Consider the following 21,609-nt stretch of genomic DNA (forward strand, 5'->3'; position numbering starts at 1 on the left):
TGTTTTTAATGTTAAACAGTGCTAAAAAACATCACACTGTTTTATATATATATATATATATATATATATATATATATATATATATATATATATACACACACACACACACACACACTCACACACACATATATATATATATTAGGGCTGTCAAAAGATTAATTTTCTTGATCGCAACTAATCTCAGAAATTTCATAGTTAATCGCGATTAATCTTGATTTACTTTGCATGTGTAAAATTGATATTTTGCAGTAAGACCGTTCGAATCTAAAGTTAAACCCACAATGCAAAGTATTTCTGACCATTGTGTCTTAAATTGGAATAAAATGAAGACAGAGACAAAAGCAGAATTTATCTTTTGGCCTTTTTTATTTCAAAAAGAGTGTAGAGAAAGGAAAACAAGTATTAAGAATGAATGACTGGCTACTGCTTGACACAGGGTGCATTTTACTCTCGTCTTGTCGACTTGTCCGTCTGGATGTTTTTTAAATTCAAACAAACCATTCAGAGGTCCAGAAAACCGTTGCTTATCCATCACAAAAGAGGACTAAACTGAAGACAACAGCGTGTCCTTCCATGCCAATGCCAACGACTTGATGGAAACCACACGCTTCCGCTCGAGCTGCCTACGGATGCGTAGAAGGAACAAAAGACTAGCAAACTCGAAATAGCGCGTTTAACCGAAAATGAGTTTAATTAATACAACCAGAGGAGCTGCATGTGGATGGTAGAAGTGCGGAAAATGCTGGTAAACTCTGATCGCGATTAAAAAAAATATTCGCGATCACAATTTACATTAATCTAATCGCGATTAACGCGTTAATATTCCCAGCCCTAATATATATATATATATATATATATATATATATATATATACACACACACACACACACACACAGACACACATACACTATCTATCTATCTATCTATCTATAGATATAATATAATATATTATATATATATATATATATATAATATAAATAAACAGTTATTCTGTTACTGTATTTAATATTGAGTTTTTTTATAATCATTAGGCAGTTTTGTTTTTACAAATTGAATAGATTTATCCAAACTGTAACTCAAGAACAGCAAAAAAAGAAAAAAAAAGAAAATGCTTATAAAATGTGTTAATATCAATCTAATGACAGTGTTAATAAAATGAGCTCTATTAATGGAAAGTTCATCATTAATTAAAAACTATGACCAACAAGTATTAATAGTACACATTTGAAGAATGTCGCTAATATTAGAATAACTGATTTATGTTCATAAAATAAATCTGTACTGGGGGATGGGGACGGTAAGTGGGTTGCTAGTACTTGGTGTATAGGTCCACCCTTGTCTTCAAGGATGTTAGGAAGTACACATGCTCTTTCTCTTTTGTTAACAATATTGGCAAACAAATAGAGCAAGTTTTATTTTGTAAATTATGATTTTTTCTTCCTTATTCAGTTATGATTTGTTTTTGCACAGTACTACAGGATAGTAAACAAGATGCTTAATTGTTGATATTATAGATCATGAGACATTAAAGCTCCAGAGCATTAATGATTTAATTAATCAATTTTTTATTTATTTTTTTTAGGTAAAATCAAACATGGTTATGTACACAGTACAGTTACGGTATCTGCACGGTCACTATCAAACAAGAAAAACAATAATTGCAGTAATTAATCCGGGATAGTATCATGCCAACATTGATCTTCTGAAATTTAGTCAGAAATTAATGTAAGGATTATGGAGGAGACTATAATCTAATACTTGCTGATGATATCTTTGCAAACTCAGGATGTTCCTCTCTGCACTCTTAAGAACACATCCCACCTAAACACCATCAATCCCTAACTAACTATAGTGTAGTTCACCCCAGCAGAGAGAGTACAGCTGTTAATAAAAATCAAATACATGGCACAGATACTTCTAGACAGCTACACAAAATTGTGGCCTGTGTGAGGTACAGGAACCCGGAGAAGCATAGACAAAGGGTATACCGTACCTTTTTTATTTTGTTACAGTGGTATAAATCACAACTCACCATTATCAAAGTTATCATTTTCACTATCGGGTTTTTATAGCCGCCTGTTGGACTGGTCACTTTGAAATAATTGAAAACAAGTCGGCCAATAAATAACGGTAAATTAAACCTAATGTGCTCTGTTGGTAGGAGATTTGGGAATAAAACGTTTTAGGTCTCGAGGTAAAAAGCTAAATATCACTGTACACATTTAAACAATAAGCCTCATTTTTTTTTTTTTAAAGATATTTTTTGGGCTTTTTTCACCTTTATTGGATAGGACAGTGTAGAGACAGGAAATGAGCGGGACAGAGAGATGGGGAGGGATCGGGAAATGACCTCAGGTCGGAATTGAACCTGGGTCCCCAGATTCATGATATGGCGTCTTATCCACCTGAGCCACGACGCCCCCAAGCCTCATATTTTAAATGTTGGATTAAGTTTGCGATATAAATCTGTGAGGGTGAGTGAAATTTACTTGATGGCTACATGGGTCCCTTGCTTACACAAATCTGAGAATTAAGCTTTTATTACTGCTAAACTTTTTTGAATGTGCAGCAGAACGTCTACAGTATGTTTGAGGGCATATGGAAATTTACCAAAGGACACATGATTATGCATTTACTGGGATTTGGGGCATGGACATAAGGGTGGGTATGTGCAAATAAGCTTTGTAATTTTATTTGTCAAACTCCATCTGTTCTTATATAGATCTCCATTCTGACATATGCTACAGCCATGCAAATGCCCTCCTGCCTCCCGATCCAAAAATCCATCCAGAGTAATAGATTAAATAAATATTCACATGCAGAGGTAGAGTGAAGGTTAACAAACGTAAGCCGAGAAGCTATGCTTAAATTTACCTTTCTGAAACCCTTCCAAATCACTGCCATCTCAATTATAACCCCGATAAAAAATTTTTTTTTAAATATATAATAATAATAATATTATTGCTATTGTTATTATCAACAACAACTCTGATGCTGTGTAAAACATAAATAAAACAGAATGCCATGATTTGCAAATCTTTTTCAGCCTATATTTGATTGAATACAATACAAAGACAAGATATTTAATGTTCTGATAAACTAATAAACTTTATAGTGTTTTTTGTTGTTGTTAATATATATACTCATTCGAAATCTGATGCCTGCAATATGTTCCAAAACAGTTGGGACAGGGGCAACAAAAGACTGGGAAAGTTGTGGAATGATAAATTACCCCCCCCCAAAAAAAACAAACAAAAAAAAACACCTGTCTGGAACATTCTACAGGTAAACTGGTTAACTGGTAATTGGAAACGCAGGAATATTTTCAAACCGAGGTCTCATTATTGCCTCTTTATTCCATTGATCTCTGTTCATGTTAACATTGGCGGGGAAATAATCACTGACTAATTCAGTTAGTTCTGTTTTGTTAACACTTCTTTAAAATTTAAAATCTGTCCTATGGCATGTGTACAGAGCGTGTAAAGGCCTCTGCATGCTCTTGCGACAAGGCTTTCGCAGATAGCTTTTCACAGACAGTTGTAATTTATCGTTGAGCGGGGAGTAATAGGCGTGCGCAATGTTATTCACCGGCACAACGCAAGGGGGCGCAAAGTCACTAGGAGTAGTTGGTGGGTGTGGTTAGTGGAGTGTTTATCCTCCGGTTACTTATAATGACTAGAACTGGAGTCGTACAGTATAGATGTCCGTACTTCCTCAGTCAACCGCTCTTCGTGCTGCTCCAGCTTCGCTCGTGTTTTTAAAAATGCCAGTCGTGAAAACAAACCAAACCGGGAAAGTAGGGAAGCGGAAGTGCGTGTAGAGCGGATGTAGAGTGGACCAATCAGAGCACTCTTGTCTGCGGCGCTGTCTGTGAGGCTTCTGCGGTGGTCACAATTTTTGGGAGGTGCGCGCAGAGTGTCTGCGAAGGTGGGGGGGCTACGCAGACACTATCTGCGACACCGTCTGCAAGGACTGGGTTGTCAGCATAAATTGGCCTTAAGGGCTCTTCTCTGTTTTGACGGTGATGTGACAGACCAGGCGCACCACAGACATTTTGACAGCTGGTATCTGGTTATAAGCTGAATTGAATAAGCTTAAGTCCATTTCCTGAAGTGAGCTTTGTAGGAAGAAAGCCAAGGCAAGGTTAGGAACCAGCCTAAACTAGAAAGGTACTTGGTAGAGTGCACATCTCCACCAAGCCACACATCTGGATTTGCATCAAAATCTAATAAATTGTTCCTTGGCCCATGGCTCACCTTTCCTCACAATTTCATTAAAATCTGTTCATTACTTTTTGAGTTACACTGGGAACAGACCAAAAAAAAAAAAACCTGGCTCCGCATACATATCTGGATTTGCATCAAAATCTAATCGGTACTTTCTGAGTTACGTTGGGAACAGACAAACAAACAGAGGTGAAAACATAACCTCCTCCAACAAAGTTGGCAGAGATGTTAATCCTTCTTTGTTTTCACTTCTGTTTTGCAGTGAATGGTGCTGCAAGTGTGGCAGAATGTTGCTGTGAATGTGGCAATATAAGGCCTGCCCCTCAATTTAAAAGGATAGTTCGGGATTTTTGACATGAATCTGTATGGCATCCCCATCAATAGTGTCGTGCAAACACACTGACTTACCCCTGACAGCATCCTGTGAGTCCAGTTCTTGTCCAGTTTTGGTCCAGACGAAAGTAGTCCGGCAAGTTTGTTGGGGTCACGAAAGTAAAACGTTTTTCGTCTCAAAACAGTATGTGTTCAAAAGAGTGATATATGGGGGCAGCACGGTGGTGTAGTGGTTAGCGCTGTCGCCTCACAGCAAGAAGGTCCTGGGTTCGAGCCCCGGGGCCGGCGAGGGCCTTTCTGTGCGGAGTTTGCATGTTCTCCCCGTGTCCGCGTGGGTTTCCTCCGGGTGCTCCGGTTTCCCCCACAGTCCAAAGACATGCAGGTTAGGTTAACTGGTGACTCTAAATTGACCGTAGGTGTGAATGGTTGTCTGTGTCTATGTGTCAGCCCTGTGATGACCTGGCGACTTGTCCAGGGTGTACCCCGCCTTTCGCCCATAGTCAGCTGGGATAGGCTCCAGCTTGCCTGCGACCCTGTAGAAGGATAAAGCGGCTAGAGATAATGAGATGAGATGAGAGTGATATATTTGTATCACAAAACCGTTGCCAAATAAAAAGTCAGACCTCGAAATCGCTTGGCACTATTTTCTCTCCCTTCTTATCACTGCGCGCTGCTGCCAGGTGACAGTGAAACGCAGACCCACTAAGCTGGTGGGAGACCAAGGCTGCACTCTATCCACGGCTTACACACGTGATGGCACGGAGGATGTGTATAGTGGCAGCATCTGTCCCCCCCAGAGAGGATCTTTTCAAAAGCAGGACAGATTATAACTGAGAGGAGAAATAGAATCAGAATTAACTAGTTAATTGCAGCAATTAAAGGAATAGATAGGAAAAGGAAGGCGCTGCGCGGTGTCTTTGCGCCTGCAGCAGTGCTTTGCCTGTGCTGTGGCTGAAAATAGTTCCAGATATAAATTCTCATCTCATCTCATCTCATCATCTGTAGCCGCTTTATCCTGTTCTACAGGGTCGCAGGCAAGCTGGAGCCTATCCCAGCTGACTATGGGCGAAAGGCGGGGTACACCCTGGACAAGTTGCCAGGTCATCACAGGGCTGACACATAGACACAGACAACCATTCATACTCACATTCACACCTACGGTCAATTTAAAGTCACCAGTTAACCTAACCTGCATGTCTTTGGACTGTGGGGGAAACCGGAGCACCCGGAGGAAACCCACGCGGACACGGGGAGAACATGCAAACTCCACACAGAAAGGCCCTTACCGGCCTCAGGGCTCGAACCCAGGACCTTCTTGCTGTGAGGCGACAGCGCTAACCACTACACCACCGTGCCGCCCCAGATATAAATTGGTCTAGTAAATCCCTGTGTGTTAATTTGCATTGATATGTGTACTCGATGTGAATGTACAAGTCATGAGAAATAATTATAAAAAATCGAGTTATTTAATTCACTTTTGCAATGACAATGCTAACTGGACACGCCGGATTACAGCGACTACGCTAAGCTAAGCTAACCTGGGCGTTTATAGCTCAGGGCAATGGCTGGGTCAGCTACAAAACGCTTTGGCTCACTCATCCAACTCTAGGGACTGCAGGGACTGACTCAATTTCATCTGGGGGTGGCGTACTCCTTTAAATCAAAAATAAAATCTTGGGAGCCGAAAGAGCCGGCTCCTTATAGTAAGAAGAGCCAAAAGAGCCGAAATTCCCATCACTAGTAAACAATGAATGAAACAGCCGTGGCTGTCACCTGGCGGCAGTGCGCAGTGATAAGAAGGGAGAGAAAATAGTGCCAAGCGATTTCGAGGTCTGACTTTTTATTTGGCAACGGTTTTGTGATGCAAATATATCACTCTTTTGAACACATACTGTTCTGAGACGAAAAACGTTTTACTTTCGTGACCCCAACAAACTTGCCGGACTACTTTCGTCTGGACCAAAACTGGACAAGAACTGGACTCACAGGATGCTGTCAGGGGTAAGTCAGTGTGTTTGCACGACACTATTGATGGGGATGCCGTACAGATTCATGTCAAAAATCCCGAACTATCCCTTTAACCAAATAGGTCCTAAGCATTCAAAGATTATCAAGTGAAACATGGATATTATGGGAAGAATAATAATCATTTCCCATGTGTGTATTCAAGTTGCCTGTGCACTTTTAGAACATGGAATGCGCTGTTCATTCATACACTTAAGACTACAACAGGTAATAGGGCTGGGCGATTAACTGAAAATATATCAAACCAGATATTTAGAACCTCTCACCGGCTTAATCTTGCTCATGTTGATTAATCAAGCCAATAAATAGACCTCAATCTGAGCATCTTGCACCTTAAAAGGAACAGTTCACCTAAAAATGAAATTTGGGGAAGCTGTGGTCTAATGGTTAGAGAAACAGCTTTGGGACCAAAAGGTTGCCGGTTTGATTCCCTGAACCATCAAAAATGGCTGAAGTGCCCTTGAGCAAGGCACCTAATCCCAGGCTGCTCTGGATAAGAGCGTCTGCTAAATGCCTGTAAAGTAATGACAAAATATTTCCACCTCGTTTTGCATAAATGTTGTCTTAAAGCAGAGATTTCAAAGTATATCACTTACAGAAAAATTACATTTTGTTCAAAGCTGTTTGTCAGAATTCAGCTAAAGTGTCGTCCAATGGGTTTTTGCAGACGAAACAAAAAGAAAAAAAAAATCAACATCTTGTGAATAAGCACCAGCAAAATCTAAACCTGTTTCTATCGTAGTCAGCTCTAGTGCAGGATTTAATTTATGCAAATCCTTCCACCATCCTGCTTTCAATCATAACGCAATTGTGATGATCCACAGTAAGCTACTGTATAAATTAATCGCGTCATGAAGAATTACAAGACCATGGGCATGATTTTGTTTCTTTTCTACTTGGCTAAACCCAACCTTTAGCAGAGCAGTTTTGCCCTGTCCATGACCCTTATCCTTAAGTCTAAAAATGAAGACACGGCATCTGGCTGCAAGAAAGTAAGACAATGTACTCATTAGATCACATAAAACCCATTCAGCACCACACAACACATTACCTTTAAAAGGACATCCACATAGACGTTGTGCTGTGACATTATCTCTTTAATGTCCCATTTCACTCCTGACATCAGCAGCAGCATCTGCTCATAATCAATGGCTTTAGCTGCCACGATCCAGTAAGTGGGCTTACGGAGCTCGCTGGCTGTGGACACCGTCTGCGGGAGAGCACAGTATTCAACACATTTCATAAGACAAACAAGGATTGTGTGAGAAAAAGATTTTCTGTGGAAAAATCACCACCGACTGTGAAATTAGACTTGTGCTACGACGACAGTTATATAAAGTGCAAACTGAATTGTTCATGTCATCGGTCAAAGCCTGATGTAATTAAGAAGTGAGTGGTGATCAATCACGTCCTGACAGAATCCTGGATATACCGGTAACTCTGCACTTCTGGATTACAGTGTGTTGAGTTTAAAGGAGATACGCAGAACCATGGCCTCACTTTTTGTTTATAAATGCCTTGAGACCAAGAATGGCATAAGAATAGTTTTAAGCGTTAAGAATAAATCTAATGTAGTAATTTTTACGATTAAAGTGATTTCATATAGGTAGCGGTCTGAGCGAATAGGCTTGACATCTGTGACGTCACAGCAGGAAGTCTATCGGTCTCATAGCCATTTCCACTATACTAAAACACAGAGCTGACTGCAACTCCGATCCTCCATTTTGAGCTAATTTATCGCCATGCCACGCAGATGTGTTGCTGCACCCGCCAGTAACATGACAGAAGGTGGATTTATGTTGCATTTATGGCCCAAGAATGTTCAAACTGCAAAGATTTGGACGCGTTTTGCGAGAAGTTCATGGGCACATTGGGCGCCTATGAAGTGGTCTCTCCTCTGCTCTGCACATTTTACTGAAGACTCGTACGAAACTTCTGATCTGTTGAGGAGCGTTGGCTATAAGCCCATATTGAAAGAGGGTGCAGTACCAACAATTAAAGGAAAAGAAAACTACAAGAAAAGGAAAGTAAATTCAATTGCACCAGTTCTCCCAGAGTGTGAGCCGAGGGTTGTTGCTAAAACCCGGGATGGAATGGGATGGGACGTGACGTATTATCGCGCGGGCAGTGACCTCCCCACGGTTGTTGCTAAAACCGGTGACGTCCCGTCCCGGGTTTTAGTAATTGCCTGAGCCGAGCAGTAATGGCGGAGTACTCAGTATGGAGAAAATGGAGAATGAGTGGACCAGCTGTCTGATTTCTCCGCTGGATATTCTTGCCTCAGCAGCAATATCTCACCCTTACGTGGAAGAAGCGAATGAACGGAGAACTGAATGAACAACTGAAAGTCAGACTGTTTCAAAACAATCTGCCACAAGATCGGCCTTCAAGAAGCAATAACACAGATAGGTAAGCTCCGACTCTCATTTGGATACAAAACAACACTCGTTGTTTACCTGCATTTAGATTAATACATGTAACTTGTATTGTGTATTTAAGTTACCGGTATAAGATTATTTAATTTGCTTCAGAATGTGACTGTCTCAGTTCATCTGATTATTTAATTAGCCTTTTACGTTTTATCAGTGAAAATGCATGCATGTACATGTATGTTGCATAAGTTATAACACCTATCCTGTTTTAATGAGAGTCAACCCACAATCAATGAAGTCAAATCAGTCTTAGTTGAGCAAGTCAGTAACGGTATTTCTACTTTCACCATAAAGGTTTATTTATATGACTTTGGTCGATAGGTGTCAAAGGCCTCGGCCTTAAAACCGGTTACCGCTGTGACGTCACGCACTCAGGGCTGGCTGGCTCAGCGGGGCAGCTCCAATGCCAACTTTGCGGTCGATTTTAATTCATGAAAATATATTTTTTTTAATTCTCATTTATGCAGCATACAAGAGTCAAGGATGGAGGATACCATCCACTCAAATTTATTTTAAAAATAAAGGTTCTGCGTATCTTCTTTAAGGAGATTAAGGGGAGGTCTGAGCAGGTCTGAGCTCAGCCTTTGTCTGATTGGGAGATATAGTACATAAAGAGAATAAATAGCCCGCTCAGAGATACGGCAACGCCAGGATTCGAACAGACGTTGCAAAATCTGTTCCTTTTCTGGACAGCACTCATGACTGCTCAGCCACGGAGGATTACATCACGAACTGAGGTTATGCAACACGGCACTTACATAGTCGGTACGCAGTGGCGCCACACTGCGACTGTGGAATCGCTACCTGAGGCTGGCACGTCAATTACATTCTTAAACACGCTCGAACTCGGTTAAATATACACATATAGACAGGAGCCTCTATAGGCTTCAGCCAAAAGCTGAGCCAAAAACAACAACAACAACAACAACAACAAAACAACCCAAAACGACAAGTTTGCATTGCTGAATCTGACACAGGAGTCAACACTGCTAATTGGAAAAAATCCTAGCAAGCTGAGAGATAACACACAAATTCCCTAGCACATATCAATGGACAAGACAACAAATTTTTTTTTTTAAATTATTTTTCAGACGTGCGCCAAGCAACAACAAGAAAGCTGCAGTGCTAAAATCTGGCATGAGTGCTATTTAATAATAAGCATCTCGTCCAAATTTTTAATAACCAAACAGCCTGCTCACACTCTTGTCTTCTTGTTTTGGCTCATTTCACAGGTCAAAGTTCCCCCCCGCCCCGAAACAATGAGATACACAATCTTTTGCATTAAACTATATGAAGACATTCGTAAGAGAGTACAAACAGCAGAAGCACGCGCGCACACACACACAAGGAAGCAAAGAAGCATTAAAATCCTGAAACTCCAGCAATAGGTCTGTGAATTGATGCAACACAGAGACGTTATTTATGAAGGTAATTTATCTAAATACGGGGCTAAAAGCGTGTCCAGAAAATCATTGCTACTCATCATCCCAGTGGAGAGGAAGAATGAGAGTAAGACTTAGGAGCAACAACTTAAAGCTCTGATAACAAGCCTCAACACCAAGCACTGAGGCACCACCGCTGGCCCCTCCGTCAACTCCCACCCCTACCCCGAACCAGCCAGACAAAGAGACAACTGAAAGGTTTTTGATGAGGGGGACAGAAAAGGGCAAGTCCAGAAAGAGAGTTAACAGAGGCTGACCTGGGAGTAGAACTGTTGCAGGAACGGCTTCTTGGCTGGAGGCATCATGGTGTCCAGATGAGGCTGGAGGAGCTCAAACTGCTCAGCCAGGAACACACTGCAGGGAGAAACAGGATCACATCACTCGCATCTTTTTTACATGTCACATAGAGGCTGTACACAGGGTTTACAGCTGGGATCATCGATGTTTAAAGCTACACTGGTGCTTGAAAGTTTGTGAACCCTTTAGAATTTTCCATTTTTCTGCATAAATATGACCTAAAACATCATCAGATTTTCACACAAGTCCTAAAAGTAGATAAAGAGAACCCAGTTAAACAAATGAGACAAAAATATTATACTTGGTCATTTATTTATTGAGGAAAATGATCCAATATTACATATCTGTGAGTGGCAAAAGTATGTGAACCTTTGCTTTCAGTATCTGGTGTGACCCCCTTGTGCAGCAATAACTGCAACTAAACGTTTCCGGTAACTGTTGATCAGTCCTGCACACCGGCTTGGAGGAATTTTAGCCCATTCCTCCGTACAGAACAGCTTCAACTCTGGGATGTTGGTGGGTTTCCTCACATGAACTGCTCGCTTCAGGTCCTTCCACAACATTTCGATTTGATTAAGGTCAGGATTTGACTTGGCCATTCCAAAACATTAACTTTATTCTTCTTTAACCATTCTTTGGTAGAACGACTTGTGTGCTTAGGGTCGTTGTCTTGCTGCATGACCCACCTTCTCTTGAGATTCAGTTCATGGACAGATGTCCTGACATTTTCCTTTAGAATTCACTGGTATAATTCAGAATTCATTGTTCCATCAACGACGGCAAGCTGTCCTGGCCCAGATGCAGCAAAACAGACCCAAACCATGATACTACCACCACCATGTTTCACAGATGGGATAAGGTTCTTATGCTGGAATGCAGTGTTTTCCTTTCTCCAAACATAACGCTTCTCATTTAAACCAAAAAGTTCTATTTTGGTCTCATCTGTCCACAAAACATTTTTCTAGTAGCCTTCTGGCTTGCCCACGTGATCTTTAGCAAACTGCAGACGAGCAGCAATGTTCTTTTTGGAGAGCAGTGGCTTTCTCCTTGCAACCCTGCCATGCACACCACTGTTGCTCAGTGTTTTTCCTAATGGTGGACTCATGAACATTAGCCAATGTGAGAGAGGCCTTCAGTTGCTTAGAAGTTACCCTGGGGTCCTTTGTGACCTCGCTGACTATTACATGCCTTGCTCTTGGAGTGATCTTTGTTGGTCGACCACTCCTGGGGAGGGTAACAGTGGTCTTGAATTTCCTCCATTTGTACACAGTCTGTCTGACTGTGGATTGGTGGAGTCCAAACTCTTTAGAGATGGTTTTGTAACCTTTTCCAGCCTGATGAGCATCAACAACGCTTTTTCTGAGGTCCTCAGAAATCACTTCCACAAACGTGTTGTGAAGATCAGACTTTTGCCACTCTCAGATATGTAATATTGGATCATTTTCCTCAATAAATAAATAAATGACCAAGTATAACATTTTTGTCTCGTTTGTTTAACTGAGTTCTCTTTATCGACTTTTAGGACTTGTGTGAAAATCTGATGTTGTTTTAGGTCATATTTATGCAGAAGTACAGAAAATTCTAAAGGGTTCACAAACTTTCAAGCACCACTGTATTTCACCAACCGACGCGTGACTCCCTAACCTTCATGTGTGTTTTTAACGGCTACACGATTATTTTCTTCTGTGACTCTTTTTCAGGCTCAAAATGGAACAGTTTTAAATTGTGTAGTTATAATCCTGCAACTATATGTCTACAGAAAATACATATCTTACACTTGCTCAGAGATAAGCATCTGAAACATGGAGAAGCAGCATCCACTGACAGCCCCTACTTAACATCACGTTCGGCTCAGTAAACATTTCATGTTGCATTTCGAGGGAAAACAAGTTAACAGTTCAAAAAAGTGCATGCTTGTAACGCAAAGTCAAGTACATTGGCATGCAACACTTAAAATAAGAATACACAAAATGTGATATTTACACTTGAAAGAGCCTTCGGTACAGCCGTTGGCTGTGAAGATTTATTATTATTACTACTTTTTTACAGTGATTTACATTCAGCTGTGGCTCGGCAACTCGACTGCTCTTAAAAATGAAATAAATACAAAACGTCTGACATAAGGCCACTCTGCATTTCTATTTCCAGACCTTGCTGTGTATTTCCTGCAGCCTGGCATAAGGTCAGTAAATGCTGATGTGTTTAGCTGAGGGTCAGCAACAATTCGGAGCACGCTTTGAACTTGTCAACGGGAATGCCTATAAACGAACTGATATCAAGCTCAAAGTATGTACGCAGAGGCAAAGTACAGGACACACACCCACATGTTGAAACTCTGATCACCCTGTTACTCTAATACAAAGTATAACATCGTTTGTATTCTCAAAATTAGCCACTAAAATAAGCCTGAATACTGAGTTTACAATCAAAACTGTCATTTTCTATTAAGAACATTTTGAGACAGCTGCTACACAGACTGCACCTCACAAGTCCGCCAATGTAATCATGCTGTGCCTGGAACTGGCCACATCAGTCTGCAAATCAGCCTTTCCTTTGCTCACACATGCACTGAGCATGACCATGTCCCTGTAGAGAGCAAACAAGTTTCCAGAGAAACAGAGCTGCATGAAACATGATGCAGATCGTTATATTTGTGTGGCGGTCTGGAAAAACCTGTCGGATGTCACAGTGCCTGAATTCAATCGAGAGAGATGATTAAAAAAAAAAAAAAGAGCCATGACCAAAATGAGGTTTCCTGCCTATAATTGTTTATTTTTATTACTTTATAACCTTGCTTGTACTTTGTCTGCAGACATCACATTAAAGTATGTCAAGAACAAAGACGGCTGTTAAAAAAAAAAAGTCAGCCTGAATAAAGATGACCTTTTAATTGCTAACTTGCTAGCTACATTTACTTTTATAAGTCAATGAATGTTATGCTTTGATCACATTGTTTTTACGAGGAAGCTGACGTAAGCCGAACAGATTCAGCTTGTAAATGGTCTAAATAACAGCACTTGTACTATCCGTGATGCACATGTGGCCTCAAACAAAATTAAAAGTGTTTTAATGCTACTAAAAAGGGAAATTTAGACAACAAAAATGCACTGAATTAAATCAGTAATTATTTTAGTACTAATGTAAGAATAGTTATTATTCACGGCAAGAGTGACACTGAGGCTCAGGTATGTCAAATGCCATGTACAACATGTACAACAAGGAATGGATGATATTTATGATCACAAAGTGATGACTGACTTTTCATCATAAACACTCAAATTTACTATTTTTTATATTTTATTCATTATATACTTAATTGGAAATGAAATAGAAACCAGATTAATAAATTGAAGGGGTTTTAGATAGGTTGGTCTCTTTCAATGGAATTGGAATGCAATTTTTAAATGCGATGATCTTTGACTTAAACGTTAAATGTTTCCTTGTAGTTGAGATATTGTTTATGAAAAACAGAAACATAGTTCAGTTCAGGAAAGTCTTTTACGTATCTAATTTTATATAGTCTTTATTTTTTTGAATGTTAAAAAGTCAACATTTCATCAAGAGTTTTCACCAGGCCCATATTGTTTTTATATATATATATATATATATATATATATATATATATATATATATATATATATATATAAAGACACCCATGTAGCCCTTCTTTCGGTGTTGAAAAACAGAATAACTTCATTATAGAATTCTTAATTCTAGGATCCTAGAATTCCTTAATTAAGACACTTAATGATGTAAATTGATGCACATAATGTATTATTATATGCAATAATATAGGTCTTAAATTTTATATATATATATATATATATATATATATATATATATATATATATATATATATATAAAACACAGAGTCTACCTGTAATGTGCAATTTTTTTTCCCAAGCCTCTCAGTAAGGCAATATTTCTATACTTTTCAAGGTAGATAATGCAAATAGCCCTCTGTATTTAATCTTTTGTTTGTCTAATTTTTATTTCAGCTTTTATTTGTTATCTGTATGACATTTTCTTGCTACTGTAACATGTGAATTTCCCCGAAGTGGGATCAATAAAGTGAATCTAATCTAATCTAATCTAATCTAATCTAATCTAATCTAATCTAATCTAATCTAATCCCAGTGAAAAACAGTTTATTTCTCAAGTCTAGTTAAAAGGCATGAAAAATTTCCAAACAGGCTCAATGTGGTTTTCTGTGAGCAGTCATGTTAAAAGTCAACTAGAGTCTGGAGAATAGCTATTACAAGAAGATATTGACTTTTTACAAAAAGTTATAGAGGAGTATGAAACATCATCATCAATGTGCCGAGGACACCATTACCAAAAAACAGTGTTCAAGAACTGAAGAAACTCAGAGCATAGTGTTGAAGAAAAATAAAAACGGCCAGAAAGCAGCCAGAGAAATTCACAAAAATCCAAAATCAAAGCCTGGAAGACTTGAGAAAACTCTTTCGAAACAAATGCAATAGAACCTGCACATAAATATGATGCAAGCTGTCTTACTATAAATATTATAACAGCCTATTTGAGCATTTTTGTTACAACTCACTCTGTTGTTGGCGGCAACATAATTTGATTATTATCTGAACTAGTAATATGAAAAAAATGACGTATGCAATCAATCAGCTATTTATAATTCACAAATAGACAAAGTGTGATGAATGCTGCAAAACAAAATCCATTCCAAGCTACAGAACAGCCTTCTAAGTAGAGTTCAGGACTCAGACACAGTCTCAGCGTTTAAGTCTAGGCTGAAAACTTATGTTTAGTCAAGCCTTTTGTTAATGGTGTTTATGAGGTAAAGGAGTAGATCTGGAGGGTCCTCAGACAGAGTGTTTTGGTAAACTGGGATGTATGGATGCTGTCAGTCCCTCACTCGCTTGCTCACTCGAGTTTGTTGATGGTAGTGGCTGCTGCTTTATGTCCCGGGGCTCCCTCATGCCTGTGTTACCTTCTGGCTGTCCCCTTTTAGTTATGCTGTCATAGTTCGTTTTGCCGGAGTCCCTGCTTGCACAGCGCAAAATGTATACTGTTCCTGCTTATTCAGGTGACATTGGGCATACCTAACAACCTATGTTTTATTCCCCCCATCCCATCTGTCCCTCTGAGTTACATGTCAATCCTGGGATCGAGATGCTGACCTCTTCTGCTCCTCGGACCTGCCTGATCCATCCTGATGCTCTACGTCTGGCTGGAGTCTCATCACATCGCTCTTGTGGAAGACAGCTCCATATGGACACTTGAAAGTCACACTTGGAAGACGCTCTGGACACTTACAGTAATGCTTTTATGGCTGAGGACTACAGTTGACTTGCTAACTTTAGGACCGCAGTCGTCATGAACAGTTTTGCACTCAAGTTTCCATCAATGAAGAGTTTATAACATCAACGAAACTGACTTCATGTTAAAACTGTTAATGTTATAGTCATGTTGTCTGTTGTTGCCCAAATGAGGATGGGTTCCCTTTTGAGTCTGGTTCCTCTCGAGGTTTCTTCCTCATGTCGTCTGAGGGAGTTTTTCCTTGCCACCATCGCCACAGGCTTGCTCATTGGGGATAGATTAGGGATAAAATTAGCTCATGTTTTAAGTAACTAAAATTCTGTAAAGCTGCTTTGCGACAATGTCTGCTGTTAAAAGCGCTAAACAAATAAACTTGACTTGACTACAGTCAACATAATGAAAAAAATACATTCTTACATGGTCTGACAACAAATTATTTATTATCTAGACATTAGGTTGGTACATAGATGTTAAAAGAAACATGCTTTAACAGAGCATTTTTCTATTTTCTTTCCATTTCTGGCATACTCAGAAACACAATGAAAGCAGGACCTAGAAAAAAAAATTCGCTGAGATATGAAATGGAGTTTGAAACTATAATTTTAAGTTATTCAGGTCATGCTGGTATAAATATGGTAGTTAGACATTAATGAGCAGCCCATTTCCTGCCCTAATCTTTGTCACTTCTTACCGTATCTTGATCCCTGCACAGGCTTTCTGGCTTTTATTGATTATTCCATTAAGAACAAGTGTGTGTGGTACTGGACCTCACCTCTTCTAAAATGGGCCCTGTGGTAATGGAACTATTGAGCAGAGTCCATTCAGAGAGTGTGCATGCTTCACACGGAGGGCTATGAGGAATCTCAACTACCACCTGTGTTGTTTGCCAGCGCCAAATAACCGAGAACAGGTATATTATTAACAGAGGCGGATAAAGTACCCAACTTCATTACTAAAGTCAAAGTACAGATCCCACTGGCCAAATATTACTCCGATACAAGTGAAAGTTGTCCAGTCAAATTTTTACTTAAGTACTGAAGTACTTGCTTTTAAAAATCTCATCTCATTATCTCTAGCCGCTTTATCCTGTTCTACAGGGTCACAGGCAAGCTGGAGCCTATCCCAGCTGACTACGGGCGAAAGGCGGGGTACACCCTGGACAAGTCGCCAGGTCATCACAGGGCTGACACATAGACACAGACAACCATTCACACTCACATTCACACCTACGGTCAATTTAGAGTCACCAGTTAACCTAACCTGCATGTCTTTGGACTGTGGGGGAAACCGGAGCACCCGGAGGAAACCCATGCGGACACGGGGAGAACATGCAAACTCCACACAGAAAGGCCCTCGCCGGCCACGGGGCTCGAACCCGGACCTTCTTGCTGTGAGGCGACAGCGCTAACCACTACACCACCGTGCCGCCCGCTTTTAAAAATATTTAAGAATTAAAAGCACATTTTCTGTCAATACATTGTTGTATTATTGTCACAATGCTTATAACACCTAATGCTTCTGAAGCAACCGACTGGATTATTTTGTGAATTCACAAAATGAACACATGCTGTGCATCATGATGGTTTAATGTTAAGCTAGCTAGTCAATAAAGCTCCACCTGACATGCTAGCAAACTCTTTTCAAACTCGAAATCATATTGGGTAGCTAACGCTACTAGAAAAGAAAGATTTCTACATTGTTTATTTGGCAAGATTATGCTGAAACATATTCCTGAAAGGACTTCAGATAAGTTAACGTTATTCGTGTTAGCGTAACTCTGTTTTTACATGCTAACTAAGTGTCCAAGTTAACTAGCTATGTGTTATCGTTAGCCGTGGACAAGGCGATGGCAACTTGGCAGGCAAATCCATAGAAAGTCATTTGATTAACCAGACTGCATAGCTATTGCCACGTTATCGCTAGCTCTAAAAGCACAGACAACTTCACTGCAAGCTTTCTCTTGGAATAAAACTTTTACATACCTCAACATACTCTCGCAGGTTGGACGGCAAGTTTTTGTAGGCTGTGATGTGGTTTGTTTTAGGCAAACAAAGCAAACATTTAAAACGAAACAAATTTTTAATCCTTTCAGAAAACTGAAACATGGGTTCTAGGTAGGGCCATGAGTGCGTACATTCCCCAGAAGAATTCTGCCATCAACTGATCGTGTTCAAATAATGCTACTGAGAAATCATTAAACTTGATTTTATTCAGTCTATGGACGTGACGTGACCCTAGTGATTACTGATAGCCTGTCTCAATGTCACCTGCGAAAAAACCAATCACGTTTTAGAAAAGAAAAAAACATCCACTTTCAAAACCGCTTCATAGTAACAAGGACCTTTATAGAAATGTAGTGGAGTGAAAAGTACAATATTTGTCTTTTGAATGTAGCGAAGTTAGTCATATGGTTCCAAAAAAAACCCCAAAAACTCAAGTACTCAAGTAAATGTACTTCGTTACTGTCCACCTCTGGTTACTAATGTAAGGAAATCCATGATGAAGTTTGTTCATAGTTTTCCCATAAACTGTTGGATGTCTGATCGCAGGCTTTAAGTCTGGTATGCACTGAACACCATCTGGTATCCAAGATGGTCATATCTCTGAGCTCAATAATGGCATGCAGACCCAGCAGCTCTTCAGTCACTCAGTTCCAAGGATTTTTTTTTTTTTGTGCGTGCATGTGTATGCGTGACAGAGGAACAGGGAAAGAAAGAGATAGCGAGACGGAGAAGGTAAGTGATGAGAAAAAAAATACAGAAAGAAAAAACAGCAGCCGAATGTCAAGAAAGGGATTTCAAAGTAAACGGTGATTTCACAGTCCAGAAGTCATCCAGAGGGTTGGCTCTCATTTACATTAGTGGGAATGCACGCAAGTCATCAGAAACCACAACATTGCACCAACTACAACCAGAGCTTTTTTTATTTTATTTTTATTTTTCTATTTTCATTTTTATTTTTTTATTTATTTCTGTGTGTTTGTGTAGTTTGATGTTTGAGTGTTTTGTCCGCCGGTTGTGGTGTAGCTCCGGACCCAGTTTTGGGCGTCGGTTCCCTCCAGGCCTTGGTTCGCTGTGGGTGATGCCTGTGCTCCCAGCTGTGGACTGCAGTGAGCCTGTTGCTCATTTTACATCGTGGTTGTCCAGCGCTCTGTGCTTTAGTGCTTGGCGTGATGTTCCGAGCGATGTTGCTCGGTGGCGTCGCAGTGGCTGGGGACACACCAGCGCTCTGCGTGGCGGAGCTTCTCTGCTCGCTGTGTGGATCCATGGCGTGGTGTTCGAGCGATGTTGCTGACGGCGTCACGGCGGTGGTGCTGGAGATGTGGGACTTGTTTTCATGCACCTTTTGGTGGGACTGTGACTGCTACACCACGGGAATTACATCCTGACCCCTACTTGGTGGACTTTTTACTTTTTATTATTATTATTTATTATTTTTTTTCCTTGTCTATAATTGTAAAGCGTCCTTGGGTTTCTTGAAAGGCGCTATATAAATTTAACTTATTATTATTACTACTGTAACTAATGGATAAAACCGACCCGGGGGGAGGCCAAACGCAGCAATGTGGCGAGTAAACTGGGATTTCATTCAAACAGTATATGTTACAGGACAGAATTGTAGGTCAGGTGGAATTTTTCAACTGAGGTTAGAATTTTTAACCCAGTTCATAATTTGTTACTTGTATTAGGGAGACTTACTATATCTAGGGTTAGGTTGAGGATTTGGGAAGACTTTGTATTTTAAACTACTTGATGACATAAGACTGGACTCATTAATTCAAAATATACATCACTCCTTCCGTCACTATCGTCACTGTTCTAGTGGTTAAAGTGTTGGGTTAGGAATCAGAAGGTTCCGAGTTTGAATCCTGGTTAAGTATGAAAAAAAGATATTTTAAAAATGCTAATTAAGTAGATAGGAACAGGTAGATAGACAGACAAGAGGAAATACTAGGGAGAGAGATAATTTTATTAAACACAAGATCCACTCAGCTGACACTGGCTTCCACTGGAGAGGTGCATAAATTTATGCTATTAATCTATATCTACAATATTAAATTCATAAAATATATAATATAACTAATATCTCATTATCTCTAGCCGCTTTATCCTTCTACAGGGTCGCAGGCAAGCTGGAGCCTATCCCAGCTGACTACGGGCGAAAGGCGGGGTACACCCTGGACAAGTCGCCAGGTCATCACAGGGCTGACACATAGACACAGACAACCATTCACACTCACATTCACACCTACGCTCAATTTAGAGTCACCAGTTAACCTAACCTGCATGTCTTTGGACTGTGGGGGAAACCGGAGCACCCGGAGGAAACCCACGCGGACACGGGGAGAACATGCAAACTCCACACAGAAAGGCCCTCGCCGGCCCCGGGGCTCGAACCCAGGACCTTCTTGCTGTGAGGCGACAGCGCTAACCACTACACCACCGTGCCGCCAATATAACTAATATAAAATAGGTAATATACAACATAGTGAGACAAACATTATTATGACTAATAATGAATAAATTTGTGTTCCATTTATAAAAATATATCTATATACCAGAAAAATGTTTCCAATAGTTAGCTCTAAATTCCTTAGTCGTCTCAGAGTTTTTAACATAGCCGCGCAGAGAATTATAGAACATGGCAACTGAAAAAGCAAGAGTTCTGTGTCCTGATTTTGAGTTTATTTTCAGGATATGAATATTACTCTTTACTCGTGTTATTATTATGGCCATCAGAGTTTTTCACAAAAATTTTATGTAGGTATTCTAGTAGAAGTCCATTCATACATTTGTACAGTCAGACAAATACTAGGTAGGTGTAGACAGAGAGGAAGTGGATGGAAGAAAGAGGGACAAAAGAAGTGACGGAATTCCCTTTTAAGAATCTTAGATAATTCAAAATTTTACCTAGGTTGGAAATTCTGAACTCTGTTAAATAATTTTAGCCCAGGTCAAAAAAATCATCTAGATTGAAATTTTCTGACCTGTAACATGAGACCATATTTACCTAAATGAGTGGCATTGGTCTCCGAGGACTTGCCCACATTCCTTTCTGTAACTGCTAGAACAACAAGAGTGCTCCGAGAGCACAATATCCCCTGCTGGCAACTCTGCCATAACTCTGGTAAAATGTGACCGAATTGAACAAAACTGCAATATGCGTATTACCGACATACAACAAACAATCTTGTGAAGTTTCATGAAATTCCTCCAAAAATTGTGAGAGGAGTTGATTTCAGAAGGCGATTACCCTTCCCAGGACAGACATCGCCATGACATAATCCCCCTTCGGGCCTTTCGGCCAGCGGGGGATAAAAATTGTGAGGGAAGTTGATTTCAGAAAGCAAACACACCTTGATGAAACTACCAAAGTACAAGCTTGTTAATAATCAAAAGGCATAACACTGGTCAAATTTGCCAAAATTAAACGAAATTTCAATATGCGCATAACTGTCATATAACAAAGCCTTTTGCTAAGTTTGGTGAAATTCCTCCACAAATTGTGAGAAGAGTTGATTTCAGAAGAACGTACACCCTCATGAAATTGTCAAACTAC

The 21,609-nt window shown here is 40.0% G+C and overlaps 1 protein-coding gene across 2 annotated transcripts in view; it reads right to left on the minus strand.

Annotated features, from left to right (window-relative positions):
• The window catches only part of vps50 (VPS50 EARP/GARPII complex subunit), a 457,944-nt gene that overhangs the window by 22,297 nt on the left and 414,038 nt on the right, over nt 1-21,609 (minus strand). For both annotated transcript variants that reach the window (XM_060942755.1, XM_060942754.1), the window contains 2 exons: nt 10,716-10,812; nt 7,636-7,794 (listed from right to left, as the gene is read on the minus strand). In XM_060942755.1, the coding sequence (XP_060798738.1) occupies nt 7,636-7,794; nt 10,716-10,812 (256 nt within the window). The remainder of the gene's footprint in view (nt 1-7,635; nt 7,795-10,715; nt 10,813-21,609) is intronic.

Source organism: Neoarius graeffei, chromosome 16 (assembly GCF_027579695.1).
Source record: "Neoarius graeffei isolate fNeoGra1 chromosome 16, fNeoGra1.pri, whole genome shotgun sequence".
In the NCBI taxonomy this organism is placed as follows: Eukaryota; Metazoa; Chordata; class Actinopteri; order Siluriformes; family Ariidae; genus Neoarius; species Neoarius graeffei.